This window comes from Conger conger, chromosome 4 (assembly GCF_963514075.1).
Source record: "Conger conger chromosome 4, fConCon1.1, whole genome shotgun sequence".
Lineage (NCBI taxonomy): Eukaryota > Metazoa > Chordata > Actinopteri > Anguilliformes > Congridae > Conger > Conger conger.
In genome coordinates this window covers 7,324,479-7,346,509 of record NC_083763.1, presented here as the reverse complement: position 1 = coordinate 7,346,509, position 22,031 = coordinate 7,324,479, and the positions used below count along the sequence as shown (strand labels likewise).

The 22,031-nt window shown below is 43.6% G+C and overlaps 1 protein-coding gene across 2 annotated transcripts; it reads left to right on the top strand.

The window, feature by feature from the left end:
* The first annotated feature begins 333 nt into the window (after nt 1-333).
* jak3 (Janus kinase 3 (a protein tyrosine kinase, leukocyte)) lies at nt 334-21,733 on the top strand. Of its 2 annotated transcripts, XM_061238309.1 has the most exons (24): nt 334-445; nt 4,123-4,346; nt 4,796-4,919; nt 5,063-5,180; nt 5,619-5,764; nt 6,746-7,046; nt 7,710-7,829; nt 8,182-8,339; nt 8,489-8,600; nt 9,179-9,359; nt 9,508-9,632; nt 10,498-10,629; nt 11,099-11,186; nt 11,459-11,586; nt 11,742-11,877; nt 12,260-12,411; nt 12,746-12,896; nt 13,010-13,146; nt 14,674-14,863; nt 19,565-19,689; nt 19,984-20,156; nt 20,365-20,482; nt 20,951-21,064; nt 21,201-21,733. In XM_061238309.1, exons 2-24 carry the CDS (start codon nt 4,154-4,156, stop codon nt 21,318-21,320), a joined length of 3,342 nt encoding a protein of 1,113 aa, XP_061094293.1. In that variant the 5' UTR covers nt 334-445; nt 4,123-4,153; the 3' UTR covers nt 21,321-21,733. The 2 variants fall into 2 exon arrangements, with proteins under 2 accessions (XP_061094293.1, XP_061094294.1); XM_061238310.1 differs by lacking the exon at nt 334-445 and having other exon boundaries at nt 3,274-4,346.
* Nucleotides 21,734-22,031: the final 298 nt, after the last annotated feature.

Genomic DNA, 22,031 nt, shown 5'->3' with positions numbered 1-22,031 from the left:
TCCTGTATACACGGTGTAGCAATACAAACCGAGGGACTGGGAAGACAAAAGAAAGAGCAACAACAGAATATGCTATAAAAAAAGAACTGAGTTCATATTAAAACCTTTTTTTATTTTTTATTTATGTAAAATAGCAGATTTGTGTCTCTCCTTTAAATTGTGACAGAGAGGTATTTGAAATAGAGCATCTGGTGTAATTTTTATCTCCTTTAATAAAGGGTCGCTGGGGAAAGAAAAATATTGTGGTCTTTGATTGTGATCAGTGAAATGAGTCCGGAACTGAACGAACTTTCTGTGGGTTTTTTCAAACAGGAAACCACCTTGCTCATCCAGCCTACTGACACATGTCAGGAAAGGCTCAGTGTGAAGATTCAGATAGAGACAGCAGTCTCCTTGTTACATTGAAATAAGGGATTAGCCTACACCTCGACCAGTATGTATTAAGGTAACCTGTACACTTTCTTGCTTTCAGTTTGAGTGGTTTTACCGGGTTTGGTTGAGTTATGAAGCTAGGAAAATGAAATCAAAACAAACTTTAAAAGAACAGATTATGATTATAACTACTGTTAAATGATTAAATTGTTTGTTTATCTGTTATTTTAATGTTCTTGTGTACTTTTTAGGATTAGATTTGATCAGAATACGATTCTTGTGTTCCTGTGTGCCTTTTCATGGTTTTTAGGTAGAAGTTTTTCTCCATGATCACACACAGTTGTGTGCGTCGAACATTTAGATCATTGTGATGGTTTCCCATCAGAAGTTATGAGTACGAACATAGATCCCTGGTGTTCATTTATATTACTCACAGTTGGCAGTTATGAACTCAGAGTTCTACACAGTTTGTTATTAAGTTAAATGTTGGCATTTCTTGTCATCAGGAAACCTAAGTGAAACTGCAAGGAAGTCTGCACTTAAACATAACTGGGCTCTATGTAGATAACGAACAAGGCTATAAATAGGTTGGCTTCCTGTACAATTTATTTCGAAAGTTTACTGAGAGAAATGTTAATTGCTTTATCTTCCACTGAAGTTAAACAAATGTTATTGAAACATGTTATACTTCTTGTTTGGATAAAAAAAAAGAGCAGAAACAAGAGAGTCTCGAATCAAATCTTGGTTGTCCCACAAGGGGAAATTTTCTCATGGCCTGTGATCCTTGGTTAGGCAAGCCCCATGAAACCCTTGAAACACATAAAGTTTCACTACGCCACATGATCAACGTGGGGAAACTGAGGACAGTATTGCTTTTTGTTGAGCTTATCTAAGGATTCAGTAATCATTACTATAAAATATCTGCATTATCTGCAATCAATGTTTGAGTTAGGATTTTAGTTAAAAAGAGGCTAAAATTAAACTTCTGTTACCCCATAATTCAGTCAGTTCTTTGCGGTATGAATTGATTATAGGCAGCATTTGGAAGAGATTTAATCAGCAATGTGATCCCTGCCACTTATGCAGCGTACATTATTTTTTTAATGTTCGACCCATACATATACAATATGCCGCTGAATATTTACTGAAGCAATTCAGGTTAAGTACGTTGACCTCGCGTAGAATCATAGCCCCCCCGCTTGTGAATAAGGCTTACTGCCTTGAAGTCGCAAGCCCAGCTCCCTGTCCATTATGTTATTGTGCTTGTACAAGCAATCTTCAGCCTCAAGTCAGGTAGAACAGACTCTTCTGGGGCCTGTACCAAGAAGCAGGATTACTGAGTGGAAACCCAGAACCCTCCCAAATCCAGAACATGGACTGAAGTTTAAAATCCCGGGTTTACTCAGTGCAATTATCCAGATAAATCAGAAACCCTGCTTTATGATACAAGCCCCTGAGCGGACTGAGGATGGTGCAGCATTGGAATAGACTAAGCCACTGGGGCCTGTTCCACAAAGCAGGATTGCTGAGAGCTTTTCCTGGCTTTACTAGTGTTTGTGTTTACTGGTTCAGTTATCCAGCTAAATCAGTAATCCAGTTTTGTGGACCAGGCCCCTGGACACTAAAATGTACAGAAAAAATCATCCTTTGCTTCAAAATTATTATTATTTTTTAAACATGCTTTTGAAAACACATATCTTATGATAACATGACATTCATTAAATATAACAGCTATATAATTAATGAATAATGAAAAAATAAGAAATGTATTATATTTTTCACACCATACAGGATAATATTGGCAAATGATTTAATCTGTGTGAAAAAGTGTGAGCATAAAGTAACATTGGAAATGCATTATACCACAATGAAATTATAATTAGAAATTGTAATATGTTGAGTTCATAATACCTTAAACTCAAAACATAGGTTTATCGTTCCCGTTCATAACAATCATGAATTACCCAGTTGTATCTTTAAAAAGTTTTCATAAATGTGCTTTTCATGTACAGTCACATCACATATTTTGATAGCAAAAAAAATTGCTTTGATGTGTACAAACATGTCGACTGCAAGATTTTGTTTAGTGTGTGATTTAGTGTGTCAGGTCACATATTTTGATAGCTTGCAACTGGTCCCTTACCAAAACCTGTGACCCCTTTAGCATTCTCTGCTTTCCAGCATTCTTAAAACCAGTCAAACATCCTTTGTTGTGTACCGGCATAAGAGGATGACATGTCAACTGGGATACTTTGTTTAGTGTGTGGCTCTTTTTTCCATGGGGGTCATTTTTGCTTTCCGTCTTCCTGACTTTTTGGGCTGACGTTTTTATTATTCTGTCAGGAAATTGACATGTTTAACTTTCAAGAAAACAAGCTCACGTGCTTAAATTGAAATATTTATGGGCAGATTGTTCAGACATGGACTGTGAGGATATTCCACCCTGTTAGGGACATACATTATTATTACAAAGTGTTAGTAATGCAAGTGCTTTACAATATTTATTAATTTAATAAACACCACATTATGTGTCCCTTATTCCATCCTATAATTTTATTTTCATTGCTTGCAGTTAGCTCTCTGCATATTAACATAAAACATGCATAACATTTGACATTATTGTAAAATTATGCTTTGAAAATGCTTAGCAAACCGGGTGGAATGGAGCATAGCATGGTGGAAAGGAGCATAACAGGGTAGAATTAGCACAAATAATGAACAAAATGTTTGAACAATGATTCATTGTTGATTGACTTTTATTCATTTTAAATGACGGAAAATAATGCCACTTAGTTCATGAAAGGAAAGATACAAACATGTGATGTGTCTTACATCAGCAGTTTCTGAGATACACAAACCTGGTACCAACAATCATTCTACGTTCAAAGTCGCTTAGATCACATTTATTCCCCATTCTGATATTTGGTCTGATCAACAGCTGAACCTCTTGACCACGTCTGCATGCGTTTATTCATTTAGTTGCTGCCACATGATTGGCTGATTAAATATTTGCACAAATATTTAACAAGCATTACCTAATAAATTAGTCACTGAGTGTATATACGGCATATCTCAATTACTCATTGCGACAAATATACAGGTCATCTGTTGTTGTGTACTGACTTTACCTCCCCCCCCGCTGTATGCTGCCATTCTCCATAGACTTTGAACAGGGGCCACCTTTGCCACTGTCGCAAGTAGATGGTGTGAACGGGGCGTAATTATCTGCAGCAGTAGTAAAGATCCACAGCAGTAGTAAAGTTTATAGACAGTAATCTCCTCACCGCAATACCAGCAGAGGGCCCTCTTTGTTCAATATCAACATTTCTTCCTTTCTAGTGATATGGAGTAATATAGTCCAAAAAGTGCCCCGTACGGAAAATATGGTAACAGAGTAAGCAAACAAGCCAGTGAGTTTGCTTTAGTCTGCAAGTGGAAGTGCAGTGGAGAAGTGCCCACACTTCATCTGCAGTCTTGCTGGTGTGGCTGAGAGTGGTGCACTTTTTAATCCACTGTATTACATTCAAGATGCTGAATGTTTACCAGTGAATATGTAATAGTAATTGAAGCGACACTTGTTTCCACTTTTGGTAATGCCAAGAGACATTCAAATGCGCAGATTAGCATCCGACAAGTGTCCTAGCGTTTGTGTTTGCTTTCGGCGCTCTTTATGTCTTGGTGATATTTCATTTTACTAAAAATCTCACATTCCCTCAATCGTTTTATTCCGTGTCTATATTTCGTGAGTAGGTTTTAGCAGGACAGGCAGATTTTTTCCCCCATGGATCCGTTCAAAGAGGAAAGTGCTCCGCTCATCAGCCGGGAGAGGACGGGCAGCCAGAGGTCCGGCTCGGAGTTCGGCATGCAGGTCCATCTCTACTTCAGCCCGCTGCAGGAGGGGGAAGCCAGCCTGTGCTTTTCCCCCGGGGAGATCACCGCCGAAGAGGTCTGCACCGCCGCTGCCAAGGAATGTGGTAAGAGTGGCAGCCTGTGACTGACTCCGTCACACTGAGCAAGCTCTTCGTCTTCACGGGGAACCGGGCAACATTGGCTCTGGAGTCAAGAGCAGTCAGTCGGAGGGTTGCCGGTTCGATCCCGTCCTGGGTGTGTCAAAGTGTCCCTGAGCAAGACACCTTACTCCCCAAATGCTCCTGACGAGCTGGTTGGTGCTTTGCATGGCAGCCAATTGCTGTAGATGATTTAAAATGTATTATTACTTATTACATTTTGGAAAATATATTTTATATGTAAGAGCTTCATGGAAGAGGACCGAATTCTGTACTTAAATTTATTAGTGATGGAAAAATTTCTGAAAAAAAGACACAAGAAAGCTTTATCTCCCTTCACAAAGACCTACCTGTGTTCTGCTGATTGGGTGTCAGACTGCGGAATTCTCTAACTGTCGTGTTCGTCTTTCCACCAGGAATACTACCTGTGTTCCACAGTCTCTTTGCATTGGCTTCAGAAGATCTCTCTTACTGGTTCCCTCCCAACCACAAGTTCAGTCCAAATGAATATGCAATCATCGTTGTTCACTACAGAGTCAGGTGATCAATGTTTAAATGTGTTATCACTCCATATAAAGGAGTTGGGTTTTTATGTTGTTTGCGCATTTTTTGTGTATGTTGTGTATTTCAATGGTCATTTATCAGTGCGAGAGTTTAATAATTTTCTACTCACTGTTTTCCAGGTTTCTTTTCTCAAACTGGTATGGGCAGGGAAGCAAGAAGACATATCGTTACAGCATCACAAGAAACAGTGTCAATGTTGCATTGGACTACTGTGTCATTGATTATCTTTTTGCTCAGGTACATGACAATAACAATAACAATAACAATTGTTCTGTGTATGCTGTGTGTGTGTGTGTGAGAGTGAATATGAGAGTGAGATTAATGAGTTGAGAGTTTTCACGCATTTATTGTAACACAATAACTCCCACAAAAAAAAGAAAAGGAAAGGAGAGAGAGAAAGAGCGAGAGAGCAAAAGATGATAGAAACACACAAGGCCAGAAAAAAGTAGAAGAGAGAGAGAGAGAAATTGCTGCATGTTGATTTTATAACCTATACATACAGTTTGTTTTCACGTAAACATAATTTTTGCCTGGTTACTTCACTAAGTTTCCCAGGGACTGCGTTACCCAGCACTTGTAGTTTTGGCGGCGCCGTAACCGTATTTAGAAAGGCTGACTTGCCGACTTGTTGTGCGTCCCTGTTCCGTCCTGCGTCACGACGCCCGGGAACGGCAGTCACGCAGCGACTTCGTGAGCGGGCAGATGGGGATCTCTCCCCCTCTCAGCGCGCAGGAGGAGTGCCTCGGCCTGGCCGTGCTGGACCTGTGGCGCATGGCTAAAGAGCGCAGTCAGAGCCTGAAGGACGTCAGCAAGACCGTAAGGTACAGAGAGCCCGCAGTGAGATAACTTATCATAACGGGCCGTTCAGCCCGGCAATGCTCGCATTTTCCTACCACTGAAGTGTACCGACTGCTTAGCTTGCCTAAAAGCGGTATAGTATCTAGCGCTGTATTAAGCCTAGTCTTGGAAATCGGTGTTTCCGCCTCCCCTTGTCCTGGAGAGTTATTCCCACACAGTGACCACTCTGTGTGAAAAAATACTTTGAAACATCTGTGTGGAATTTATCCTTTGGCAATTTCCATTTATGTCACCTCATTCTGCTAACTGAACTCACCCTGAACAATCACTTTGTTAATCCCTTAATTAATTTAAAAGCCTCAGTCAAGTCTCCTTTTGCTAGGCTTGAAGAGGTTAAGCATCTTGAGTCTTTCCTCATAACATATCTTTTATACATGGAATCAATCTGGTTGCCCTTCTTTGAACTTCATTGTGCAAAAGAAGGGAAACAGATGAAGAGTGATGTGAAGGAGGAGGAATAGAAAGAGTTAGTTGGTTGATGCTTTTATCCAAGGTGACTTACAGTTGATTAGATTAAGCAGGGGCCAATCCACTCTGGAGCAATGTACGGTTAAGGGCCTTGCTCCAGGGCCCGACAGCTACGCTGATCTTATTGTAGCAACTTCGGGGCTTGGCTGCGCACTGTTGATATACATTGCGGTGAAAGTCCATGCGAGAAATTAAATACGCAGTGTTATTTATTATAATACCTGTGGATTTCAAAAATAGCTTCTATAACTGGTTGCATTGTCAGTACTCGCTCTGCTTAATTTTTTTAGCAAACATCGTACTTTTTACTTTCACTCATCAAATTCAGTGTTCACTGACCTGAACGAAGTACATTGTGCAAATAATACGTTTTTAAAAAAATGCAATATAGTTAAGTTTGTTGACACACTCAGGAGTTGAGTGAAATGAGCTACGGAGAGCCGCCGTGACAGTTACCACGGCCTGTCCGTCCTCAGCTACAAGTCGTGCCTGCCGGAGACCCACCGGCAGGACATCCAGCGGCGGCACCGGATCTCGCGCTACCGCATACGCAGCATGCTGAAGCACTTCCTCCGCAAGCTCGGCCGCTGCCCGGCGGGCGACCACAGCCTGAAGATCAAGTACCTGATCGAGCTGGCGGCGATGGAGCCCTGCCACGGCACGGAGAGCTTCCTGGTGCGCGACCCCGGGTGGCAGCAGAAGGGAGAGGAGACCAGGACCACGCTCCTGCAGGTGTCGGGCGAGAACGGCATACGGACCAGAGTCGACGACGTCCAGGTGAGCCGCGCTGTGAGCTGTGAGCTGTCGGTGTGAACACCGTGAACCGCATCTTGCGATTCAAGCTGAATACACTCTCGGAAATGAAGTGACGGTGGAGGTACATTTCTGTTTGTCAAGGATCAAATTTCCCAAGCGTATCCTGAAAGTACAGTAATATTCCCTTTGCTGTGTTGGGCTACAAGTGTATGTGCCTGTAGAGTGCCTAAGGGACAAGCATTTGTATCTTTTTAGGCACTTTTCGTACCTCTAGATAACATTACATTACATTATTGGCATTTGGCAGACGCTCTTATCCAGAGCGACGTACAACAAAGTGCATACCCATAACCAGGGATAAGCGCCCTGAAAGACCCTAGAGGGAAGTACAATTTCAATTGCTACCCGTAGAACAAAGATAAGGACCATCAATTTTTTTTTTTTTTTTAAACAAACAAATACACAAACAACAAAGCAAAAGTGACCAAACTTAACTATCCAAATACTGCTTACCTAGCCAACTAAAAATACCGAAACACAAAGTAAATCACAAAGACTACAATTAAGGTTCACAGGGAGGTAGGGAGGGATGGGGAATAGATAAGAGAGTGTACATTTTGTTTTGTAAAGCATCTTTGTTTGTGACATCAGCGCTGACCTCACTCTTCTGCATCCTGTTCACAGGAGTGGCAGACATTTTGTGATTTCCCACAGATCGTAGACATCAGCCTCAAGGACTGTCGAGAACAGGAATCTCTGGAGAGCAGGGTGGTTACTGTGACCAGGCTGGATGACAGATGCTTGGTCAGTGCCCTTTGCTATCTTAAGAGCCATACTGTAATTAGCATGTACAAATGCAAAATTACATTACATTACATTATTGGCATTTGGCAGATGCTCTTATCCAGAGCGACGTACAACAAAAATGGGTTAGTCAACTTCCTGTTTTGTAAACAAAATAACGTGTCTATGCAAAAAATAGTTTGTGGCTCGATGAAAATGTGAGACCTTTGCGGAAATGGGAATGGAAACAGTCGCAAAGTATACAAAACGTACCCCACACCTTAGCTACATTACATAACCACATAAACCATATGAATATGAAATAATTAATTTAACACTGTTGTTTGTGCTCTTCAATATGTTCTTTCACCAGGAGGCAGAGTTCAAAACCGTGACGGAGGCCCTGTCGTTTGTGTCACTCGTCGACGGCTATTTCAGGCTTACCACGGACTCTAGTCACTTCTTCTGTCAGGAAGTCGCCCCACCGAGTTTGCTCAGTGACATCAGAAACCACTGTCATGGGCCAATCACGTTAGTACTTTCAGAGGTCTTTTTTTCCTCTCCATTCTACAGGTGGTGCTCGCCAGCATTGCTGAAAACAGAACGGTTTCCGCTACGCTAATGCCTCAGACTGGTGGGTTGTGTGGTTTTATAGAGATATTTTTTTTTGGTTTTCAAAGGTCAGAGATTGCCGTCCACAAGCTGAAAAAGGCTGGGCCAAAGAATGGCATGTTCCTCCTCCGACATAGTCCCAAAGACTACGACAAGTACTTCCTTACCGTCTGTGTTCAGGTGCTGATCTTATTTTCTGTATTTCATATATATGAATTATACATTGTATAACATCAATGGGGGGCGGCACGGATGGTGCAGTGGGTAGCACTGCCGCCTCACAGCAAGGAGGTCCTGGGTTCGAATCCCCGTCGGCCGGGGCCTCTCTGTGCGGAGTTTGCATGTTCTCCCCGTGTCTGCGTGGGCTTCCTCTGGGTACTCCGGTTTCCTCCCACAGTCCAAAGACATGCAGGTTAGGCTGATTGGAGAGTCTAAATTGCCCCTAGGTATGAGTATATGAGTGAATGGTGTGTGTGCCCTGCGATGGACTGGCGACCTATTCCTGCCTTTCGCCCAATGTATGCTGGGATAGGCTCCAGCCCCCCTGCGACCCTGTTCAGGATAAGCGGGTTCAGATAATGGATGGATGGGTGGATGGATGAATAACATCAATGGCCAAAGAAATGGCACTCAAATATGGCTTTGAGTGTGGCACAGTTCTATACTCAAAAAATTCTAAAGATTATCATTATAGCTGATATTTATGATGGCGAGTATTTGTTCTACCACCAAAGATTCTGACCGCACATTCCTTTCAGTCTCCCCTTGGAATGGACTTCAAAGACTGTCTGATCAAGCAGGGCAAGGAGTTTCATCTCTCTGGAGTCCACACCTTCTTCTTAAGCCTTGGGGAACTTGTAGCCTTCTATCAAACAAATGAGTTTTTTCTGGCAGAGGTGCCCGTCAAGTTAACAAAATGTTGTCCACCTCAACCAAAAGGTACGGCACGACTTTGGTACGACGTGTTATTTACAACCGGATTCTTTTTCTGCGGACAATTCTACCTGTGTAGTCATGACTTGCCTAGTTTGTGCAGTTAAAATGCTTAAACCGGACAGCGCTGTAAAACCTGTTGTCGTCACTGCAGAGTACACGAACATGATCATCATAAGGAACAGTTGTTCGGCAGAGGCCGTGGGGTCACCGACTCTCTCCAGACACAAGGCCGGCCATGTCCAGTTCCAGATGATGAAGTATGAAGACCTTCAGTGGGTGAGGTGTTCTTTACACTTGCATGAATACTGTGCCCTGAGACCAGATTGGCAAACCTTAACAAAGCACGGACTCATTTGGGAATGATGTGCCTTTGGTTAAGGTGCGTGACTGGGACCAGCAAGGTTGTTGGTTCAATCCCCGGTGTAGCCACAGATCCGCACAGCCGTTGGGCCCTTGAGCAAGGCCCTTAACCCTGCATTGCTCCAGGGGAGGATTGTCTCCTGCTTAGTCTAATCACCTGTACGTCGCTCTGGATAACAGTGTATACCTAATGCCATCAATGTAATGTAATGTAATGTATTACTTAATATGTTACTTTATTTAACCAAATTCCAAAAATTCACTGAAACATTCAAATCTTTAGGAAAGTTAATGTTTGGAAATCTCAAATTTGGAAATCTCTAACTTTTCTACTGACACAGTAATGCAGAAAAAAATAAAAGAAATATAAATTATAAACTAATACCAGATTTAGGCTGCCTAAGCCATTTGTACTTTATAAGACATTTAAACAGCTGGCCGGTTTGTTGGAGTGCCCTGCTCATGGGTACAACAGCAGCTTACAAGGGAATGTAACCTTCACTGCATTTGGGTTCCAGTCCTATTTCCACAGGGACAACCTGTAGCCTAGTGGCCAAGGTACATGTACGTTACTGGGACCCGGACGTTTGGTGGTTCAACCCCCTGTGTAGTTGTGATAAGATCCACAGCTGTTGGGCCCTTAAGCAAGGCCCTTAACCCCACATTGCTCCTGGGTGGGGGGGGGGGGGATTGTCCCCTGCTTAGTCTAATCAAAGTGTCAGCTAATTGACTAATTACTATTATTTCCCTCACTGTTATATTGCACTGGTCACTGCTGTAGGGGGAGAACCTGGGACAAGGATCCTTCACCCGCATCTACAAAGGTGGCAAGACGGACATCCGGGAAGGGGAGAAGCACGTGACAGATGTCTTGCTAAAAGTTCTGGACAGCAGTCATAAAGACTTCTGGGAGGTAGGGACTTATTACAGCATACATCTCACAAGATTGTTTTTTTAAGCATGGCCTAGCAAAATCACTATAATAATAATAATAATAATAATAATAATAATAAAAATGACAACAACAACAACAACAACAACAATAATAATACTAGTAATTTGTTATTTAGCTGATGCTCTTATCCAAAGTGACTTACAGTTGTTTAGACTAAACAACTGTTAGACATTACACTATGTCTCTTGATTTGGCCACGTTAGTTTTCAATAAATTACTAAACAAACCATACATACAGTAGGCTTATAAATCTGAAATATGACCTGTTCCACATAGTAGAACTACTGCATTAGCTGGATAACTACACAGTAAAACCAGGAACAGTTCTTTTTAGGGCCAGATTTGGGGCCTCGGTTACTCAGTGCAGTTTTGTAAAATATCCACGGCAAAAATATCCACAAAGAAAATCCTGTTTCTTTTCCCCCAGTCATTCTTTGAGGCTGCCAGCCTGATGAGCCAGATTTCACACAAGCACCTGCTCCTGGTCTACGGAATAAGCATCCACAGATCCAAGAGTGAGTGGACCTTACTGCTCTCGCATATTCTGTCGTCCCGGGTTGACGCACTCCTTCCGCTGTGACCTTACGAAAGTGTATTCTGTCATCCCTGTATTACGTACGTTCAGAGGACACTGTGCTCGTGTTTTTCATTTGGAGCCCTGAAGCAGTCGCTGAGATCGCCCCTCTCGAGCGCTCTTGACCCGCCGTGCTGACACCGCTCTCCGGTGAAGTGCGTTACTCTCAAAACAGCCTCAGAGCTGTGCTGTTTTTCCCCTCTGACCACGCAGACATCGTAGTGCAGGAGTTTGTGAAGTGTGGCGCCCTGGACCTGTACCTCAGGAAACGAGCACGGTCTGTTCCTGTCAGTTGGAAACTGGATGTGGCCAAACAGCTGGCCTGCGTGCTCAACTTCCTGGTGAGCGACCTTTGAACCCCCTGATCTGAGCCTCTCTCTCTCAATCCATAAAACTCATGAACAATACATTGCCTTCTATGATAGATTCCTTAATCATATTATGCAGAAACACATCACGCTGAGATGTATTCATTTTTGTTATGTTTTAATATTAGGAGGAAAAAAACATAGTTCATGGGAATATTTGTGCCAAAAATCTGCTTTTGGCCAGAGAGGGGGACACCTCAGGGACATCTCCCTTTATCAAGCTCAGTGACCCTGGGATCAGTTTCACCGTTCTGGACAGAGATGGTAAACTCATATCACTTGGTATCAATGATTCATTTTCTTAAATTTGTACTCAAATCAGATATTAAGCGTGAATGTGTGTGTGCGTGTGTGTGTATGTACACGTGTACATATGTGTATGCATGTGTGTGTGGTGTGTGTGCGTGTGTGTGTGTGCATGCATGTTTGTGGGCATACGTGTGCATGTGGATGTGTGCGTGCACGTGTGTGCGTGTGTGTGCATGCATGTGTACGTGCGCGTGTGTGTATGCGTGCATGCGTGTGTACGTGCGCGGGTGTGTATGCGTGTGTGTGTGCGTGCATGCATGTGTACGTGCGCGTGTGTGTGCGTGTATGCATGTGTATGTGCATCTCTGCGTGTGTGTGTATGTGTGGTGGCTTGCAGTGCTGCTGGACAGGATCCCATGGGTGGCTCCTGAAGTGCTGAAGGCTCCAGACAGTCTGAAGCTGGAGTGTGACAAGTGGAGCTTTGGAACAACATTGTGGGAGATCTTCAATGGTGGGAGTGCACCTCTTCATGGGCAGGAACCTCAGCAGGTAGTGGCAGCCATGCAAACAAGCTGAACTCCAATGGAAGCAAATTTGACCCTGACCTAGGGCAAACTTAAATTAGACTCAATTCTCTTTCCTGTGAACAGCCCTGTGGCAGCCTGTAGCCTAGTGGCTAAGGTGCATGACTCAGACCCAGGTTGGTGGTTCGAGCCCCGGTGTAGCCACAATAAAATCTGCACAGCTGTTGAGCAAGGCCCTTTAAACCCCACATTAAACACCCCTCCAGGGGCGCTCCATTGTCCCCTGCTTAGTCCGATCACACCTGTAAGTCACTTTGGATAAGAGCGTCAGCTGAATTTCCGAATTGTCTGACTCACAGAAGCTGCAGTTCTACGAGAATCTTCAGCAGCTGCCGTCCTCGGAATGGGCGGAGTTGGCGGATCTGATTGGACAGTGCATGGACTACGATCCCGCGCTGCGGCCCTCCTGCCGTGTCATAATTCGCCAGCTGAACAGTCTCATAACCTCGGGTACACCTCGCTCGACGCCGCCTTTTCTCCACCTGCAAAAATTTGTTAAAAAAAATAAAACTCTGTCTGAGAGAGCTTTTACACTCAGAGATGGTTTATTTTCTGCCCCACAGACTACGTGCTCCTGTGTAACCCTCAAGCAAGCACAGCCCCCGAGAAGGATAGCTTCTGGAGAGTTCTGAACGCCTCTTACCAGCGGGAGCCTCTGTACGAGGAAAGGCACCTACGATACATCGCCCCCCTGGGAAAGGTATAGGCCTATTCCTGTCTGCTGGTGTCCTTTGTGGCTTCAACATGTACAGTTAAATGCAAAAGTATTGGGACAGTGAATTGGCATCCTTTCACTCTACTTCAGCATATGGGATTTGAAAAAAAATAGTGACTATGAGGTTAAAGTGCAGGCCATCCGCTTTAATTTCAGCGTATTCGCATTCCCTATTGGGTGATCTGAGTGGGGAATTACAGTCGCTTCTGTACAGTAACTCATCCTGAAGCCAATCCGAGCTGAGGGCAAAACACCCCGGAAACACACAGGAACTGAAGGCCTATCTGAGCATCACCGGGGAAGACACCCAGCATCTGGTGATGGAAGTCTTCGGATGCAAATACTAAACAGAACAATCTTATTTCAGATACTCCTAATTTGTCCACTTACATTTCTTCCAATAATATTGGAGGGCTATGTATAAAATGGGATCCAATTCCGACACCGGTCACCCGATCAGGATGCAGATACCCACGAACGATTTAATATCTAGTGTGCTTGAGTACAAACACGAAAATGGTGTCACTGCCCCAGTACTTTTGCATTTAACTGTACATGAAGATAATGTATTCATTTTCATTCATACTGAAACATTTAACCTGAAGATCCTTTAAGTGACCAGGAGAGGGAGGCATAGCTCTCAATAATAAAATGCACAAATGTGCTCAATTCTGTGTCCAGTAAGAGAAGGCACACTGGCATCCGTACATTGCTTGCAGTCGGCCTACAGTGCAGTCCGTAAGTATTTGGACAGTGACACATTTTATGTTGTTTTCGCTCTGTACAACTAAAAATGTGTCACTGTCCAAATACTTACGGACTGCACTGTATCAATGACATAAACGGACGTGGACTAAAGCCTTTGAGCCTTCACACGCCGAGTTCCTCGAAGTAGTTTCCATTCAAGTAAACTCATGAAAATTCATGCCTCAGTCAGCACTGAAGATACCACTGCATTGTGCAACCTATCGAGCCAAGCAGTGGAAATATTTCAGACACGTAGGAGTGGAGAAGGAATTAGTGCTTACTCATACAAGAAAGGCTAAAGTTAACTCGTATTAAGATTTTATGACCGCTTTTATGTTTGGGGTCTAAATGAAGCAAACAGTTTAAATAAACACACAGTTATTGTAATGGACATATTTTGACACTTTGGTTGTCGCCTTCTTATTGTTTACAAAGGACTAGCCTTTTATCCTTAAATATGAAAAATATGTGAGAAACATCTCGTTTCCGAGCCTAAGCTACCAGTAAGTGAAAATAAATCTGAGATAGAAAAAAAAAAAATATGGTTGTATTACATTTTATAGAGTTACAGAGGATCAAGCCAAACCAAGAAAAGTATATTTTGAAACGATAATGTATTAACATTTCACATGCTTTGTTTTACAAATAACATACAGGTTCGGATACTTGGCTGAGTTACTTATTGAGGAAACTGTTAAGTATTTGGGAACTGGGGCATTACTGCTGAGCAAGACATCTAAAACAACCGCATATTTTATTTCCTAGGGAAATTTTGGTAGTGTGGAGCTGTGCCGCTATGACCCACTGGGAGACAACACGGGAGAGTTGATTGCCGTGAAAAAGCTACAGCCCCACAAACAGTCGAATATGGCTGACTTCCAGAAAGAGATTCACACCATCAGCTCCTTGCACTGTGACTATATTGTCAAGTACAGGGGCATCTGCTACAGTATGGGTAAGCCCCGCAAGAACATGGAATATGCACACACAGGTATACACTAATTAGACTACTGTTATCATTCATTTAATATAAGCGGTCAGAATCCAGCACGGATTGTAATACTGGATAATAGCCTATTTGGAGTTTTCAGACTCTCAAGATGATATTACTAAAGCCCAGTCTTCACTAAACATCCGAGACTAGACGAGGAACGGAACGTCCGTGTTTAGATCTCAAAAGATCCGCGAGTATCGACTTGGCAGCAGACACTAAAGAGAAGAGTAAACCAATAAACAAATGTTTCCATGACGATTGAGTAAACTGTAACGGTAAATCATTAATTGTTCTCCGGGCTTACAAGACTTGACACATTCAGTTTTTCGAAACGCCAGCCGCAGAGAGCCGAACTGAAACTGGGCCGTTCACACCGATAAAACGTACTTCTAAAGACGTTCTAAAACCGTCTCGTCTCGGCTGTTTGGTGGAGACTGGGCTTAAGGCATAAGCAGCGTAGTCACATTCACAGCATTCAGAAGTATAAAACAACAATAACTGGATTTTCAAGAAAACAGTGCTATGGAAAACACTCAATTGTTCCAGATCTACTGTCTACTATTAGAAACGTGATACTTTATAACTGGTTTCACCACCTTTAGCAACAATGACTAGTGACTTTCTATCATTTGATATCAGTCTATCACGTCGCAGTTCAGTTATTTTCCCCCACCTTTGTTGTTTTAATAAAGACGGTCGCTGGGTTCTGAGAGTGAATTGCGCTTCTCGGGTCTGGTCATAGCAACCCTATTGGATTCAAGTCAGGACGTGACGTTAGCCCAAGAGATGAGCAGTTTCTGAGATACTCAAACCACCCTGTCTGGCAGTAGCAATCATTCCATGGTCAAAGTCACTTAGATCACATGTCTTCACCATTCTGACAGTTGTTCTACCTACAAGTCTACCTAATAAAGTGAATTGTGTTTAATTAGGTTCCATTTTTCAGTGTGAAAAATATGCCATAATAGAGAAACTCAGTAAGGGGGCAAACCCTTTTTTGCAGCACTTTACTCGTTCCTGAGGGAATCTTTCCCAGTGCAATTAGAGGATTATATTACTCAAATTTCTTTCTCACGTTGCTTGTTCTTTCAAGGATCAAGGTCAGCCATTAATTCCTTGGCTGTTGGGACGTGTTCAGGATATAATAGAAGATTAGATTAGATTAGAATATATTAGATTAGATTAGATTAGATTAGATTCAACTGTATTGTCACTGTACAGAGTTGGAGGCTCGAAGCGTTTCCTGATGATGGGTCTAAGTGCAACGGGTCATTCGGCACTGAAGTTGGCGAGAGATTCTACAGTTCTGACCTCAACAGGGAGTTCATTCCACCACCGTGGAGCCAGAACAGACTGTAGTCGTGAGCGTGAGGTGGAGGTTTGGAGAGGGGGAGGTGCCAAGTGGCCTGTGGAGGCTGAACGAAGAGGTCTGGCAGGGGTGTAGGGTCTGATGATTTTTTGTAGGTAAGCTGGGGAAGAACCCTTGACTGCTAGCACCAATGTTTTGAATTTGATGCGAGCCATGAGGGGCAGCCAGTGGAGGGAAGTAAGCAGGGGGGGTGACATGTGAGTATTTGGGAAGGTTGAAGACCAGACGAGCTGCTACATTCTGGATAAATTGGAGGGGTCTGATGGCGGACGCTGGGAGACCAGCCAAGAGGGAATTGCAGTAGTCCAGGCGGGACAGAGCCATCGCTTGGACTAGGAGCTGGGTCGAGTAGGGGGTGAGAAAGGGGCAGATTCTCCGTATGTTGTATAGGAAGAACCTGCATGACTGGGTCACCGCCGCAATGTTCTCGGAGAGGGACAGTCTGCTGTCCATCACCAGGCCGAGGTTCCTTGCACTGGGTGACGGCGTGAGCGTGGTATCCCCGAGGGAAAAAGAGCTATAAGCTGGATGAGCTGTCACCAGTCCTGAAAACGTAGTAGTAGTCCTCAGTCGTTGGCGGACCTGCCCATTCATCAATGGTGGTAATCAGAGGCTTCTGGGTCAGTGTGCTGGGTCAGTGTGCTGAATCAGTGTGCTGGATCAGTGTGCTGGGTTAGTGTGCTGGGTCAGTGTGCTGGGTCAGTGTGCTGGACCAGTGTGCTGGGTCAGTGTGCTGGACCAGTGTGCTGGACCAGTGTGCTGGACCAGTGTGCTGGATCAGTGTGCTGGGTCAGTGTGCTGGATCAGTGTGCTGGATCAGTGTGCTGGGTCAGTGTGCTGGATCAGTGTGCTGGGTCAGTGTGCTGGGTTAGTGTGCTGGGTCAGTGTGCTGGATCAGTGTGCTGGATCAGTGTGCTGGGTCAGTGTGCTGGACCAGTGTGCTGGGTCAGTGTGCTGGACCAGTGTGCTGGACCAGTGTGCTGGACCAGTGTGCTGGATCAGTGTGCTGGATCAGTGTGCTGGGTCAGTGTGCTGGACCAGTGTGCTGGATCAGTGTGCTGGGTCAGTGTGCTGGATCAGTGTGCTGGGTCAGTGTGCTGGATCAGTGTGCTGGATCAGTGTGCTGGGTCAGTGTGCTGGATCAGTGTGCTGGGTCAGTGTGCTGGGTCAGTGTGCTGGATCAGTGTGCTGGATCAGTGTGCTGGGTCAGTGTGCTGGGTCAGTGTGCTGGACCAGTGTGCTGGATCAGTGTGCTGGGTCAGTGTGCTGGATCAGTGTGCTGGGTCAGTGTGCTGGATCAGTGTGCTGGGTCAGTGTGCTGGATCAGTGTGCTGGATCAGTGTGCTGGGTCAGTGTGCTGGGTCAGTGTGCTGAACCAGTGTGCTGGATCAGTGTGCTGGGTCAGTGTGCTGGATCAGTGTGCTGGATCAGTGTGCTGGGTCAGTGTGCTGGATCAGTGTGCTGGGTCAGTGTGCTGGGTCAGTGTGCTGGATCAGTGTGCTGGGTCAGTGTGCTGGATCAGTGTGCTGTGTCAGTGTGCTGGGTCAGTGTGCTGGACCTGGTGCTGAAATGAGCAGTCAGCTCCCTCGGGCCACACGTTTACTGTCCTTACCGTAGGTTACACAGGCCGGATGGGAGGTGTGTATGAGGGGAGGAGGAACAATGATGGATGATCCGACTGCCCCAAGTGGGGGGAGGGGAATGGCTTTGAAAGCTTTTCGCAGTGTTTGTGTAAACATGGTACAATGTATGGCACAGGAGACATTTTGATTGAATTTGGGGAGCACGGCAGCAACAAAGGCACTGTCCGGGTGTGATGTTTTAAGTTTCCTAATAGCTGCATGTAGCTCTTTCAATGCTACTTTAGCATTAGCATCCAGAGGAATGTAAACAATAAGGAATGTAAAAAAAACATTTACACCCATTTTATACACTGCTTTCAACATAACTCCTCCTAAAAAATACCAGCTGGTCACTGTTACGCCACAATGATTTTACACTCTTGGGTTCCAACATCATTGTGGCAATCGGCCAAATTACAATTTAGCTTTGTAAGCTATGATGGTTTAGTCTGATTTTGACTTGTGATTGGTTGTCATAAAACGGAGGTAGAACATCTTGTTCTGTGAATTTGTCCTACAATGTCACAAGAGTGGGCGCAAAAGTTTGAGCCGACACACAGAGTAAATAAAAGTGACAATGACAGCGCATTCACTCCAGTTTTATTTTGATAAATTTGAGGACAGGACGTGCTATAAATGAAGATATTTTTCTAACACCACCCCTGTAAAAATAAATAAAGTTGTAAAGATTTCCTAATCCTGAGGTTATGGATTTATTGCCTGCCTGCACACCTGAACGCAATATGATCGGGGCGACATGGCTCAGGCAGTAAGAGCAGTCGGATGGCAGTCAGAAACGTTGTGGGTCAAAACGTTGTTTAATACCAGTAAAGAATAATATTGAGTTAGGGTGCGCAGGCTAACAATCGCATCCTGAGACTTAAGCTATGTGAGCCAAACTTACGTCAGCTCTGACCATTGTGAAAATATCACCCACCCTATGCACATATTCCTGTTATCAAAACAAAAATCAACTGTATTCTTACTGCCTATCAATTACAGGTCCCATTGCTCTTTGTCATGCTGGTGACATTAGAAAGGAGCCGCCTTCTATTTGTAAATGTTCTTTAAATCCAGTGATGCTACAAACTTAGATCCTGTTCATGCAAACAGGATCTGGCTCCTGTTTTATTTTTTCTGTATAACTTTAAAGGGCCATACATGAAAAATAAAATAAATTCTGGAGTTTGGGTCTTCAAACTGGAATATGTGATTGTACGTTCTAGATAAACAGTTTGTTCACTGAATTAGAATTAGTGGGGGAAAGGGAAATGGCCAGCCCAATTGTTTCTGGTAGATTTACCAATGTTGGTAGGCTTGCTTGTCATAGAAAATTGCCACTGTCTGTTTAGGGTGATAAGAATTTATTACATGCAGCATGGGGATTTCTCTACAGTCGCAAGTTCAAAACATCTCTGGGTGAGGTGGCAAATACAAGCTGTTTCTGTGGTGTTTCTGCAAAAGTTGAGCTAGCAGGATAAAACGCACTCGTGGCTAGGGCACATGGGTAAACCACAAATGTTCCGCTGATCAGTAAAAACATAACTCATGGCAGGCATACGCTGCATGATTCTCAGGCCGGTTCCATTCTTTAACGATGCCAAATTGTTACGCATTTGCACAATCCGTTGTATTTACAGTATGAAAATAAATGATGTGTATTGTTTGCAGGCCGTCTCAGCATGAGTTTGGTGATGGAGTACTTGCCCTACGGCAGTTTGATTGGATACCTGGAGAAGAACCAGCAGCGTGTCAACAGCAAGAGGCTTCTGCTCTTTGCTTCACAGATATGCGAGGTGCTGTGCGTCATCATTAATACCACATATGATAATAGTGATAGAATAACTCTGCTGGGGGGCGACAGCTCAGGTGGTAAGAGCAGGTGGAGGGTTGCCAGTTTGATCCCACCCTGGGTGTGTCAAAGTGTCCCTGACCAAGACACCTTATCTCCAAATGCGCCTGTCCAGCTGGTGTGTGTGTGTGTGTGTGTGTGAATGGGTGAATGAGAAGCATCTGTTGTACAGCACTGTGGATAAAGGCGCTATATAAATACCAATTATTTACCATTTACTGTCGCATCGCTCCCTCAGGGAATGGAGTACCTGCAGGGCGTGAGGTACGTCCACCGGGACCTGGCTGCCCGGAACATTCTGGTGGCAAGCGAAACTCTCGTCAAAATAGCAGACTTTGGGCTGACCAAGATCCTCCCTGTTGACAAGGAGTATTACCGTGTGACACACCCAAAAGAAAGCCCCATTTTCTGGTATGAACGAATTTGCAGTACATTCTAGTTTTTTTTTTTTTGTTGTTTTTTTTACACATGCCACCCTTCAGTATTACAGTACAAATCGTAAAAAATAATGGCAGACCTTTACAGAGCCAGTTGATAACAGATATGTCTGCATTATCAGAGCAAGCATTTACCAGGCCCTTTGGTACTAATGTAAGCCGATGTCCGACTTCCAATACAGGTATGCTCCAGAGTCCATCACCGACTTCAAGTTCTCACACAAGTCTGACGTGTGGAGCTTCGGGATTGTTATGCATGAGCTCTTTAGCTACTGTGAGCACACCCAGAACCCCAAGAGGGTGAGTTCTGCAAGCTGTCTCCAAGCTGGGACGTTCGTCAAGCCTCGTATTCAACTCTTGTGCCACGCATAGCATATTTTCATCAGACATTGATCTAAGGCGTACAGTCATCCCATACACTAAAGACGTTGCTGCTCAACGAAAGAAATATACAGTCTTTGAATACCATCAAGGGTGTTAGATTCACTTAACATGTGCAACAACATGCATTCATTGCTATGCATACCAATTGCATACTATGACTAGATGTTACTGGTGTTGGGAGAGAAAATGTATGCCTTCATTTTATTGAAGAAAATGAAAAATAAAATCAGTTGTGGTCACTGAGCTGGAGAACACTCAATAGTTAAATAGTTTGCTTCAGTCCCTCAACTACCACCCTGTTACAAATGACCAGACTTCACCATGAAAACCATGAAAAAAAAAAGAAATAACAATTTATTAAGTTTACCCCTCCACCCCCTGCAGTTATGTCTCCAGAGGATTGGGAACGCCATGCAGAGTCCTTCCATCTCAATGCACCTGGCCAGTATCCTCAAGGAAGGTTGGAGGCTACCAGCCCCATCACACTGCTTGCCGAAGGTAGGACGTAGAAATACAAGCAAAGATGTGTGTATTTATGTACCCATCTGAAATTAAACAAGCAAAAATGCGACAGAAATTGATTGAATCCATTTATTTATTTTACTAAAAATGCGGTACATTCTCTTTTCTGAAGGTATATGACATGATGTGTGACTGCTGGGCCTACAATTCGGAGGACAGGCCGGCGTTTTCCCGCCTGGAGGAGCAGATCAAGGCCATTATCCAAGATGACAGAGAAGGTTCCAAAGGCTGAAAGCAAAATGGCCACCCCTACCGACCTATGACTTCTGTTTTCTAGCTATTTTCAGCATTTACAAAGGTTGTTTTTACTTTAACAGACATACAATAACTGTATTTTATTTATTAATAATTAACTTTTGTTTCTGTGTTATTGGTTTTCTGATATGATATTTTGTATTCAAGTACATTTCTCTAATCTTTTATCTTATTTTTTTAGTTACTTATTAACCAGATATGTAGGTGTGTGTGGGGGATTCATGTGTTTGAGAGAAACTTGAAACTTGTGAGAAATTCAGCTGTTTACATTTACGCCCCACACATGACATGCCACGTATTCATCTTCGAACTAACTTTCTCTGTGTTTCACTCTTACCGACAGCATCTCATACAAACCCTTTTTTTATATTAAACAAATATCTCATGTTATTTTTCATTTGTTTTTATTTCTTATCCTGTACTATTTTCTGATCAGCCTAACATACTGGAAAAGAAGATTTAATCAAACAGCTATTTTCAATTGAAACACATTCTCATTGTTTGTAATACTCCTATAACGTGTTAGAATCACATAAGCACACACAGGCATACACACACAGCCCACTCAGTCCTGCGGGATAAATTGAGTGACAACAGTTGCAGTGCAATATTATAGTTTATTTCAAATAAACAATAATTAGGAAATGGCAGGTGGCGACCCCCAACTGACCCTGCCTAAACTTTGCAA